General features: G+C 46.4%; 1 protein-coding gene across 1 annotated transcript; it reads left to right on the top strand.

The window, feature by feature from the left end:
- Positions 1–391: 391 nt before the first annotated feature.
- BLOC1S2 (biogenesis of lysosomal organelles complex 1 subunit 2) lies at positions 392–4,128 on the top strand. The gene is made up of 5 exons (XM_064463697.1): positions 392–532; positions 1,372–1,488; positions 2,341–2,460; positions 2,943–3,047; positions 3,580–4,128. Exons 1-5 carry the CDS (start codon positions 397–399, stop codon positions 3,609–3,611), a joined length of 510 nt encoding a protein of 169 aa, XP_064319767.1. The 5' UTR covers positions 392–396; the 3' UTR covers positions 3,612–4,128.
- Positions 4,129–12,016: the final 7,888 nt, after the last annotated feature.

Raw genomic sequence — 12,016 nt, forward strand, 5'->3', positions numbered from 1 at the left:
TTACAGGGGGGCTATGGGAAAGATGGGGACAGCCTCTTCAGCAAGGCCTGTTGTGACAGGACAAGGGAAATGGTTTTAAACTAAAGGAGGGGAGACTTAGACTGGATGTAATTAATTTTTTACACTGAGGGTGGTGAAGCTCTGGGACAGGTTGCCCAGAGAGGTGGTGGAGGCCCCGTCCCGAGACACATTCCGGGTCACTCAGGCACCCGCCGCAGGCGGGAGCGCGGGGCTCCCCTCCCGGCGCGGCCAGAGGCAGGGAGGGGGCAAGCGCCGGCTGCGGCCTGACCCGGCGGACGGGGAGGGGGAGGGCCCGGCGGGCAGAGCCCGGCGCTGGAAGGCGTCGGGGGTGTCGGCGGCCACCGGGTAATGCCACCGCCTTCCCCGGGACAGCGCATGCGCGGGAGCGAGGGGCGGGGCCGCGGCCTGTGCGCGGAGCCGAAGGCGGAAGTAGGCGCCCGCGGGAGGGGGCCTGTCGCCATGGCGACCGCGGCGGAGGGGCTGCCCGAGGCCGGCGTGCAGCCCGCCAAGCGTAAGGGGCCGGGGCCACCGGGACCGGGCCTGACACCGAGACCGGGCCGGGTTCGCCCCTCGGCCCCGCGGCGGGTGCCGGGCCCTGCCAGACCGCGGCCTGCTCCCGCAGCCGCCCCTCAGCGGGAAGGGCCCCGGCGGTGGGGTGGGAGCCTGCCCGCGGCCCCGTTCACGCCGGCCGGGCGCTGCCCTGGGGCCCGGCGGCTGTACCCCCCGGCCCCCTGTGCCCGTCACCCCCCGGGGCCGCTGCTTCGGCCGGCGGGAGCCGCGGGCCTGGCGCAGGCGTCGTGTTCAAGCCGGCAAAAGCTGCCGGCAGAGGAAAGAGCATCGTTTCGGGTTGAGGAGGAGGGGCTGAACTGCTCCTGCTGAGGGCAGGACGAGGGCACGTTGTGGTAGAAATGGGTTTGGAGAAGAAAAATGGTGCTTATCGTTTCCCGCTGGTGGGGGATCTGTTGAAGCCCGTCGTGGAAGGGGCTGGGGAGGCTGTTGTTCTGTTCCGAGTCAGTGACTGGAAGTGAACATGAGTAGCGTTGTGCACAAAGTCATCCAAAAATTCTCCCCAAATTCCTTTCCTGTCTAAGCACAGCAGGGGGGCTGGTGCGTGCGAGTGTGGTCAGGCCAGGTGCCTACCTCTTAAATGCTCCCTAAAGGGTTATTTTGAAATAATCTTGACACTACCTCAAGGAAAGTGCATAGGTTTGTTACTCCTTGTCGTAAAGTAGGCAGCTTATACGGAAAGTAGGTGTAGTCAATTTGAAGGGTTAAAAATGGGACTGTTCACGGTGTGTTTCTGTACCTGCTACCTTTCCACTAACCCTGTAATGTCTGTACCCTGATTAGAGGATCCTGCTGTTGAAACAGCGGAGGAAGCCAAGGAACCTGCAGAGGCAGACATCAATGAGCTCTGTAAAGACATGTTCAACAAAATGGCCACTTACTTAACCGGTGAACTGACAGGTAAGGCACTACAATACTGACCCGCAAGTAAGTTTTTGTTTCTTTTAATTTTCTTTTAAAGAAATGTGTTGTATAGTTTGTCTAAACTATACCTATTTAGATCATACCTAGTAAGACTGGCAGTTCAAGTCTGGCATGTTGCTAGATTACTAACACCACTGAGATTAGTCATATTAATGAAGCCCCAGAATAGCACATTTTTCAAAGGAATTCAGTATGATATCAGTAACTTAAAAAAATTTTTTTTAGTCTTGCAGAACCTTGTACATAGTAAAACGAACAAACAAAGGGGTCTAGGTTAAGAAGGACTAGAAGAGAAGCATGACTGAGAGTGGAACACCTGCAGCTCTTTTGTTTCTGAGTGAGAGCAAGGATGATACACAGTTTTTCTAACATTCGTGCTTTAGAATAAACTGCTGTGCAACATTAACTGGAGCAAAGTAAACAGCTCAACAAATCAGTGCATTCCATAAGCTCTAATTTTGAAAGCACTCCACAGCGCTTCTGATGTGCATGGACTTGGAGGGGTCATGGTACAGATCGGCAGTCTGGATTTGCACTATCAGTTTTGTAAACAAAAGTGTTTAACTGACAGAATAAAAGTAGAAATGTGAGTAATTTATCTAAAAAAAAAATTGCAAGTGAATAAGTATTCATCAGTCCAGTTGATTTTTACTATTCACAAAATGTCATCTCTCTTTTTGTGGAACGTTATACTAATAGCTGTATTACCCTCTAAAATGTTCTTGTTACGTTTGGTTATTGGTTTGAAATCTCTTGTCCTCTTGAAGAGTCTGCACCCAATTCAAACTGCATCAGCTTCTCATTAAAATAAACTCTCTTCTTTTTAAGCCACCAGTGAAGACTACAAACTCTTGGAAAACATGAATAAGCTGACTAGCTTGAAGTACCTAGAAATGAAGGATATTGCTATAAACATCAGTAGAAATCTGAAGGATTTAAATCAAAAATGTAAGTAAAGCAAATAGGGTAAGGGTATAATGAACAGTACACATGTTTGGGAAATGAAGCATCTAAGATAGTTCATGCTCCATTAGCTGCTGAAGGAAAGAAAACTGACTGAAAATAGAATACAGTGCCAATTGTGTGTATTTCTTTACAGTTACAGACTATATAGAGTAGCACAAGGGAAAACACACCTGAATTTATGTCCTGTTTTACCCAAATTTTGGATCCGTTATGAAATAATGCTTTGTTTGATTCATGTTATATTGTTACTTGTGTTGAGTCCAGCCAGTACTCTCAAACATTTCATACTTTTCTGGAACACGGCTATCAATATCAGCACTTGATTTTGGGGCAGGAGGAAGAAGGAGCTTTTAAATTGTTCTAGCTGGAGAATGTAATGAGAATTCTTGTGTTTCAAGTGTGAACTTTTTCTTGGAAGCTAATTACTGAGATCTGACAGATAGGATTTGTCTTCCTTTTTTAAGATGCTGCTCTTCAGCCGTATCTGGAACAAATCAACCTAATTGAGGAACAGGTTGCAGCTCTGGAGCAGGCAGCTTATAAATTGGATGCATACTCCAAAAAACTTGGTAACTATTGTCCTGTACTGTTACTCCCTGGAAGCGTAGTCCCTTGCAAGGGGGTTTAAAAATACAGAGTAAACTCCTCAGTATAACGAGCCTGAGCTGCAGAGTAGCCTATGCTGCTTTTGAGCAGCGAATATTGTATGTGAAGTGGCAAGTGTTGGGAAAAGATTAATGTAACTTGATATATGGAGGTAGACTAGCACAGGTATTATTGAACTACAGCTTATTAGTGAGGCTTGAGATCTCTCTTACAATATGCACTGACCCAAATTTTAAAGACAGGTGCTTAATCCTGCAAATAGAGGGATACATAAAGTTCTACCAGGCACCCAAGTCCCCTTGGCTTAAATTAGTATTAGTTGTCTGACTTAAGCACCTGGTTCTTAAAAACTTTACGGTAGTTGTATTTGCCTAAATGCTTTAGTAAAAAATGACCGAGTGATACTGTGAATTAACTTGAATCCTAAGATGTATATTAAGGATTCAAAGCTTTTACCTATCCAGTCCTGAAATATTGTTGTTTTTCCTTCTGCAGAAGCCAAGTACAAAAAACTGGAGAAACGATGAAATTATAACAGTATTTAAGTTGGAGTTGGGCTATGAGTCAGACTGATCCCTGCTTAAGTTGCACAACAGCAATTTTGTATGTTGACAAGGATTTGGTTACAGCTAACATCAAGACTGGTAACTTTTTCTGTCTATTGAATACAGTAGGCTGTATTCAGGCTTAAGGACGAGTAATATTTTCCTCTTCTCAAGAGGTTCTGTTGCCTCAGTCGTTCTGCAGTGAAAAGTAGAAGCCTACCCCTAACCCGTACGTTGATACTGGCTATCTGTGTGTTAGTCCTATGTCCCACGTGAAGTACTCTATCTAGGAAGAGCACTCCATAACCTGTAAAGACATTTTCCCTTAGTAGCAGAAGGACCTAAACTTTTTTCTTCATTGAGCTCTGCGTTGAGAAGATACCTGGGCCTTTGGAGTTATGAGCATTGTACTGAAAACACTTCATTTTGGTATCCACCTTTATCTGTTTGAAATAGAGAGACTAATTATTATAAATTTACAATAAAACAACTTGCTGCATTTGTCTCTCTGGAATCTCAAATTCCTGTTGGAAAGATGATGTAAGTTGTCTCTTTATTTTTTCAAAGGGTCTATTGATAAAGACAAACTCCTTCCAGCTACGAGAGATCATAGAAGAGAACATGTTTTAAACTCTATGTCAAGTATTCCTGCAACTATATTTGACTGTCTGGCCCTCGGGTGAAATTGCAAGAAGTATTGCTTTATCACATGCTCAGTTGACTTAGCAGATCCTTTCTCTACTTTACCAATTAATTTTGATCCTAATAGTTTTTGAAGAGGTATGCCCAGCACAAAAAGCTGCTTCTCTACCAGATTAACAGTGTTCCAAATTGCTAATCTAGCAGAGCCCTTCTTACTGAACAGGTACTCCTATTCTGAGTTTTTTTTTTTTACCCGGTACCTATTGACCCTGGCTAGTTCAAGCTGGCTGTTGAGTGAGTTGCAGCTGAGGATAGTACAAGTGCTGATGTAGCAAAGAAGTGGTTCCAACTTCCCACAGGCTGTTCAGAAGAATGTCCTGTCAGGTGCCAGTGTGGTAAAGATCATAATGTTGTCAGTCAACGTACAGCCACTGTAAGTAGTTAAGATGGACACTTTTCCCTAGTGCTATTTAAAAGCGGTGAGGCAGATGACCTTCAAGAGCCTTCACCATCACTTTAAAAATCCTGGGTTTAAAGTAGAACATACTGTTCTATATGGCCTTGATGTAGGGTTTGAGAAAGGGTTGAGTTCACTTTGAAAAAAGGCCTTTTTGGGATGAGCATCTTTAAAGAACAGGGATTAGTCTCCCAGAGGTATCCAGCCATTTGCATCTATTGCTTTTTCCATAGTTAGCTCAATGATGACTCTTCTACCTGTGAAAGCAAATTAGACATTTTAGTGTTATCAAAGCGACATCCTCCAACGCGGGTGAGTTATCATTTCTGTGTTGGAGGAAATTTTACCACGTAGAACAGCAGCCTGTTTTAAAATCTGACAGATTGTCATCTTCTCAGGATTCATGGTGTGTTTGCAGTTCTGCTGAACAAGAGGATCTAGCCAGCCAGATGTAAAGTCCTCATGCCTAGAGACTGGTATTTGAATGATCGCTTGAATGGTGGCCTGCAAGGTGGCAGACAGTCCAAAAGTCCTGTTTCTCCAGTGTTTCATGCATCTGTAGATTATACAGGAGGTAGACGTGATTCAGCCAGACTCACCAGTGTTTTTGATAGCACCATCCTTTCTCTCTGCCATTGTGGAGGAGAATCACATATGTTTGGCTGCTGGTATAAAAGCTTGAGGGTGCTGCTCAGAGCTCCTAAATTCCCTGGAAGAACTGAGGACTTTCATTACAGCATATAGCACTTACAGGTGATCAGGGACTAAGCTTCCACCATATGCAAGTCCCCTCCCTGGGCCCTACCCATCTCTAAGAACAGAAAAGTTCCTGATTCATATCAGGTTGGAAATGGTCTGGATTGGTGGACATCATCCAGAGCTGGCCAGCCACTGAAATGCTTACCAGGGCAGATAGTTCTAGAGTCGAAACAAGATCACTGATCTTCCAGCCTAGTGATCTCTGATTCCCAGCTCTTTCTGGGAAGACAGTGCTAGAGGCACTGAGCAGATGCTGGCACGCAAAAGGATTGTTCACTGCAGGGATGCAGCTGGCCCTGTGCTCTGGCTAGATGTGGGGGCCAAGATCAAGGGTGGCAGTTGTAGCCCAAGGAATTGCATTGGAGAGCTGGCAATCTGCATTCTAGCAATGATCATCTCCTTGTGATAAGAAGAATAGCAAGCCATGAGTGCCAGTGACTTGTCCTATCGCATGGCAGCAAGCCAGATGAATTCTGCTCATGGCACATGACCTGCAAATCAAGTATTGGACATAGAGTGTGGCCGGACATGCTCTGTGCTCCAGTGGCAGCGCACTGCCAATGTCATTCTAAGTCCTCTCCGTTTTTGCACATGGACAATACGCTCAGACCCTCAGTGAGGGACAGACTGCACAGGTGTAAGGCAGGTATGGAGCTGGTGTATGGCAGCCCTGCTCGGTCTAAGATGAGTCCCAGTCACCTTCCCTTTTGCTTAACACTGACTGTCCACGCTCCAGTTGGGATGCCAAAACTCATAGATCCACAGTAAGAAGGATTCACTGGGCTCATAAGAGCAGCCTTTCTGCATAAATTCCTGAAGTGGCCTAGAAAGAACGGCACGGCTCTCCTCTCTGTTTTGTGTTTACATCCTCTAGCACCTCCAGCTGCCTTGGACCCGGTAGAGCACCTTATTGTCTTGAGCCCATGAGTTGGCATGTAATAGTGAAGTTGTTTTGGGGCTGCTAGTCTTTCTTAAGAGAAAATAGGAGTCAGGTATATACCTAGCCCTTCTTAAGCATGGTTTAATGTACCAAGCTCATTCTGCAGCAGCAAGACTCTCCTTCCATAATGTCTGCCTGGAGCATGCTGTGTTGCCAAAGGCAGCTATGGACGTGACAGGAGCCCGTTAGGAAATTTTCCTAACGTGCCAGTTAGATACAAGGATTCTCAGAGTGTTTGGGCAGCAAGGGTTGCACTCAAGGATAGGCTAGTGCTAGCCCTCCTGGGCACGAGGGCTAGAGTTTGTCTTCTGCTCAGCAGAGAACAGGAAATTTGTGACTAAGGAGATTGTGACTGTACAAAACACCACTCTGGATTATGCACGTACTAGCTGTAAACCCTAATCTCCAGCGACACCCCTATTTGGATCTGGTTTTGTACAGCTGCTGGCTTAGCCATGTGTTGTTTTAACCACAGGTGGTTTTTCTAGTTTATTAAGAGATTAAGATTAAGAGATTCACTCACGACATGCAACCCAGCGTGCTGTTGGAAGGGCTAGGAAGCTGTGTGAGGGGGGCATAGACCATTTCAGGGGAAGATAACATGGCATTTCTCTGCTCACGGTCGTTCCTTGACAGGATTGCAGAAGGGCCACGGGGGGGCGATGTGTCAGCAGAAAACACTTCCACACGGTAAAGCAATAAAGGCAAAGGACCAAATCTTGTTCCTGTTGAAAAAAGTTGCTTTTCTGCATATAGAATATACAATCCTATTTCACGGCTACAGAGGTGAAAACCTCCAGGAACTCTGAGGATGAAAAACCATCTAGCCATGCATTGCCATCAAGCGCTTAGTGTTTTCAGGTAAGAGAGCTAAGAAATAGCAAATTCCTTCACAAACTCCTGAGCATCCCACCTCCAGGAAGCAGAAATGGGAAGAGGAGCTTGTACCACAAGTGACTCTTTACTGGGAGGAAATTTTAGAGACTGACTGCCTGGCTGGCTGGAGGACTGTGTGACAGTGGCATCCCAATTAGGCCAAGAGCTGACAGCTGTGTTCCCAGCTCTGTCTTTGAGTAGCTATTCCCCGCTCTGCCTGAGGGCTCTCTGTGTGACTGGTAGAATCGAAATCACAGCAAGGATGGCAGGTCCTTGGAGAGCAGCACCACAGAAGAGACACGATGAGCATATGTATTGGGGAAATGTGTAGTCCCAAAGCGGAAGCACAACTTGGTTGCTGCTCAAACGTTTCACCTGGAGAGTCCGTGAGAAGTTCCAGAGCAGGTACAGAGGTACAGGGGGAGACTACATCTCTATCTCTTCTCTTCTCCAGCATTTCCTGGTGGAAAAGATAATAAGAAAGTAGCAGGTGCGTGAAGGAAAGGACACAGAAGAGAACGGAGGAAAGGGAGAGCTGACAGGTGAGAGTCAAGAGGCGAAGTATCTCATCCAAGCGGTCTGTGCATCTGCTTCAGAGCTGAAGCAGCTCTTGAGGACTTGGACTGCAACTGCAAAGCAGGGGGTGAAAATCAGCCTAGCAAATACAGCCCTTTAAGCAAAAACAGAAATGTGCCGTTCCAGAGGATGCTTTTTATCCCCAGCATCTTGAGACAGTCCTGCCCAGCTGCTCTAACAGGTTATTCTGAAGTCATCCAACTTTCAGAGCAGTACTTTGTGGAGATGTCCACAGTCCTCAGAATGGGCTCTTAAATCATTGGTGGACCTGCAACGTGCCCAACAGCTGAAAAACAACTCTTCTAGAATGGAATATACTTTTTAACCTGGAACTCTAGGTTGAAGAGAAATGTTAAAAGATATCCAATGGGATGATAACCACGAGTGTATATAATGGGCTGAAGATAAATATGTTGCATTTGCAGCACCTCATCAGAGGATAAACATCAACAATAGTAATAGGCAGAAGACAAACATGCTGTGAAAGTATGACAGGGTTTGTTAATGCAAGGTTTGTTGATGATTAATGGTTGTCCCTGCTTTATGATACTAAAGTAGAACAAGGTTGACCCTAAAAATGGTCACACTTAAAAATTAAAGCAGTTCATCCAAGTTTGTTGGCAGCAAGGGATTTTTTGGAACCAGTGTGTTTAGCCCAGAGGAAACGAGAGCAGCTATTGGTTACTTTTGAACTGCTGTCTTTACTGCAGGTTTCACAAAGCGAGCCTTCTAGGATGCAGCTTCTGCCCTTCCTGATCCCCCATCCCCGTCCCACGTTACAATTAAACGCCTGGGAGCCACAGTCATTTTCTTGCAGGTTTGCATTGTCTGCCTCCTTGTCTGTTCAGCATGGAGGAAGATGTAGGATGTCTGAAACAAGCAGCCTCCTGGGCCAGTTCCTTTGCCCCTCATAGGAGACATGCTGCAGCTGGAGAATAACTTGCCTGAGGCAAGTGGATGTAGCTTAAAAGCTGTGTTCTTTTTTGATAAATTGTTCCAGGTCAGTAAGAAGTATGGTCCTGTGTTCACAATATGTTTGGGCTCAGTACGTGCAGTGGTGTTGTGTGGACCCTGTGCTGTGAAATAAGCTCCGATTGATTGACAAAGGTGTAGAGTTCAGTGGAAAAGGACTTATGCCAGTCCCAAAAGTTCTTCAGAGGAACAGGTACTTTTCTGTGAGATTCTTCCTAGGTAGAGTTGTTCTTTGGGGAGGATATAACTGAGAAGTCAGAAGCGGGCAGAGGTGATGCTTCATTTAGTGTAGGAGCAAAGCCTGGCAGAATCTGGAGACACCTTTGGCTCCCTGGCGTTAAATGGTCCTCATCTCTTGCTCTTGTGGATGATAGCTGTTGCATCTTGTAAGGTCCAGGTTATGACCTGGAGGGCAGACGGCTATAGTGGCATCCTCACACAGCTTTCCACCCCAGTAACTGGCTATGTCATCCCAGTGGGACAAGTATATCCTAAGACAGCCAGGACTACCTTTCACTGGGGGCCTTTGCCCTCCCTTTCTCTCCCTTATTTCCGAAGAGTTGCATTAGGAGCACAGGGAGTTCAGGTAGGCACCTCTCACATGATAGCGAGTTAATGCATTGTACTTAAAGGCACTGCATAGGCAGTAGTTAAAGAGAGCAATGCAATACAGACATAATATAGGAAATCCATGCAATAAAATGGTATGAACCATCTGCAATTTGAAATATAAAATGAATATGAGAATCAATGTGGGAAGAGTGAATAGCTGTTCAAATTTAAAGGTAAATGTTGCTTTGAAAGATACTAAAAAGCATTTAACCTGGGAATTATAGCAGGAAATCTTTTCTACCTCACCTAAGTACAGAAGCCAAATGTCATCATTTCATCTGAAAGGCAAAAGCTGATGGAAAGACCGGTTCGTTTTTGCCTTCTGAAGTTTCTTATGATTAATGTTCTCTGGACCATGCAACCTAAAGCCTTGCTAAAGCTTAACTACCCATACTGGTTACTCATGCTTCTAACCTACAGCATGTACAATTGTTTTATTCCCTCTCCAGTGGTTATCGAATGCTGTTTCCTATAGCAGAGGCCACATTTTAGCCTATGAAGGGCATTTGGATTAGCCTGTATGGCTCTCAGAGCTTGTTATTTCTTGCAGTCTGTGAGCACAGGACAGGTCTCAAGGTCACCATTTTTAGGGAATTAATTCCCCTGTGCAAGACTTTGGGGTTTTTTTTCCTTTACTTTTCAAGTAACACATCAGACAGCTGCAAATGAAACACATCAGGAAGCTGGAGCAGGGAGTCAGCTGGAACAGAAATTAGGTGCCACAAGCTAGACAGTAAAAGGTGTCATCTGTCCTTTGCCACCAGTTCCGTGATCTCGATCTAAAAAATGAGTAACCAAAGCGTGTTCTTGTGTGTGTGAGACTATTAAGAGGGCCACACATTGCAGCGAGGGGAAAAGCTGTGCTCCTTGAGTGTTCAGCAAAAGAGAAGCCAAGTGAGGCATACTCCACATGAGAGCTTGCGAAGGCAGAAGCGCAAGTGTGAAAACTCTCCGGGGGTCCCTCAGCTGCAAGAAGGTTGGAACCTTTGCTCTGTGTGTGTCTCTGTTGGGGGGTGTATGTGTATTCCACAGCACACAATTATTGTGAGTTACGGTTATGACCCATGTGAAAAAGATCTGTGTATTTGCGTGCCAGACAGAAGGGCTGTTTAGAAAGGTTGAGTCCCAAAACCAAAGTTCTTCAGTGTTAATCAGTAATCCAGCAGAGCGCTTCGTCCTCAGGATAATGCAGCACTGGTGGGCCTCAGTATATGCTGTGGATATACCAGCTGTGGATAAAACCACTATTTTCATAACTTTCTTTTTTAAATGCAGCTTTGGGAATTCACCAATGTCTCAGTGTCTGTCAGTTTTAGCTGGGACAGAGTTAATTTTCTTCACTCTGGCTGGCGCAGTGCTGTGCTTTGGCCTTAGCATGAAAACAACGCTGAGATAACACACTGATGTTTGGCTGTTGCTGGGCAGTGCTTGTGCAAGTCAAGGACATTTCCAGCTTCCCAGGCTCTGCCGGGGGCACAAGGAGCCGGGAGGGGAGGGGGCACAGCTAAGAGAGGGGATTCAAACCATATCATGTAACGTCATGCCCAGTATGTTACTGGGAGGGGCTGGCCGGGGGAGGGAGGCAGCAATTGCACCTCAGGGCCGGGCAGCATCGGTCGGCAGGGGGTGAGCGGCTGTATCGCCTGTGTTTCTGGCTTTTTTTTCCTTTTCCACTTTATTATATTATCATTATTGTCATTACTATCATAATCATAATCATTATAATTATTATTTTAATTGTAATTATTAAACTGTGCTTATCTCAACCCACAAGTTCCTCTGCTCTTCCGATTCTCTCCCCCGTCCCACAGGGGTGGGGGGAGTGAGCGAGCGGCTGCGTGGGGTTGAGCTGCCGGCTGAGGCTGAACCACGGCAGTCCCCTTCCCTGCGGCTTGTGTGGGGGATGTAACATATATATGCACCTGGGGCTCTGGGGTGCGCTCTGCCCGTGATTTTTTTTTTTCCTCTTCAACAAAAAGTTTAAAGATATTTGAGTTTACACATGGCTACTCCAAACTGCTTGCATTCGCCTTTGATCACCCCATCTCCCTTGACCCGCACCTAGCCTGACTGTCCAGGCATACACGCAATTAATCTGTGTACGTTATGTCGATTTATAATAGTAGCTCAGGCAAGTGCTGTTGCCCTCTTCGGGGGAAGATGCTCAAGTACACGCGTTTGCTTCACGGCGTTCTTCGCTCGGGGACACCTTTAGTGGGTTTGAGAACTTGCCGCGTCTTTTCTTCGCTAGCGCTTGCCCAGCTGACTCTTGCGTCTGTAGCTGCTCCCCAGCTTCTTAGGAACTTGAGCTCACAGAGGTGCTTATGTTCTGCGAGAGGTATTTGGGAACTAATAGCAACAGCGCGCAGAACGGATTAATGGAGTTTGAGAGCCACCTCGCCGTGTGGCCAAGTGACAGGACATCGTGTCGGGTTTGCCACAGAGGTCACGCAGCTGCCTAGTCCTGCACGTGAGCAAGCAATGCACTGCCTGTACGGTCCCCGCAGGCGTGGAAGTCTAGACGACACCGAGTGATAGCAGACGGGGAGAGAG

Source organism: Phalacrocorax carbo, chromosome 12, assembly GCF_963921805.1.
Source record: "Phalacrocorax carbo chromosome 12, bPhaCar2.1, whole genome shotgun sequence".
Taxonomy (NCBI): Eukaryota; Metazoa; Chordata; class Aves; order Suliformes; family Phalacrocoracidae; genus Phalacrocorax; species Phalacrocorax carbo.

Coding starts and splice junctions, on each gene's coding strand:
- BLOC1S2 (XM_064463697.1), top strand. CDS start 397: ATGCGCGGGAGCGAGGGGCGGGGCCGCGGCCTGTGCGCGGAGCCGAAG. Junction 533..1,371: donor CGGCGTGCAGCCCGCCAAGC/GTAAGGGGCCGG, acceptor TACCCTGATTAG/AGGATCCTGCTGTTGAAACA. Junction 2,461..2,942: donor GAAGGATTTAAATCAAAAAT/GTAAGTAAAGCA, acceptor TCCTTTTTTAAG/ATGCTGCTCTTCAGCCGTAT.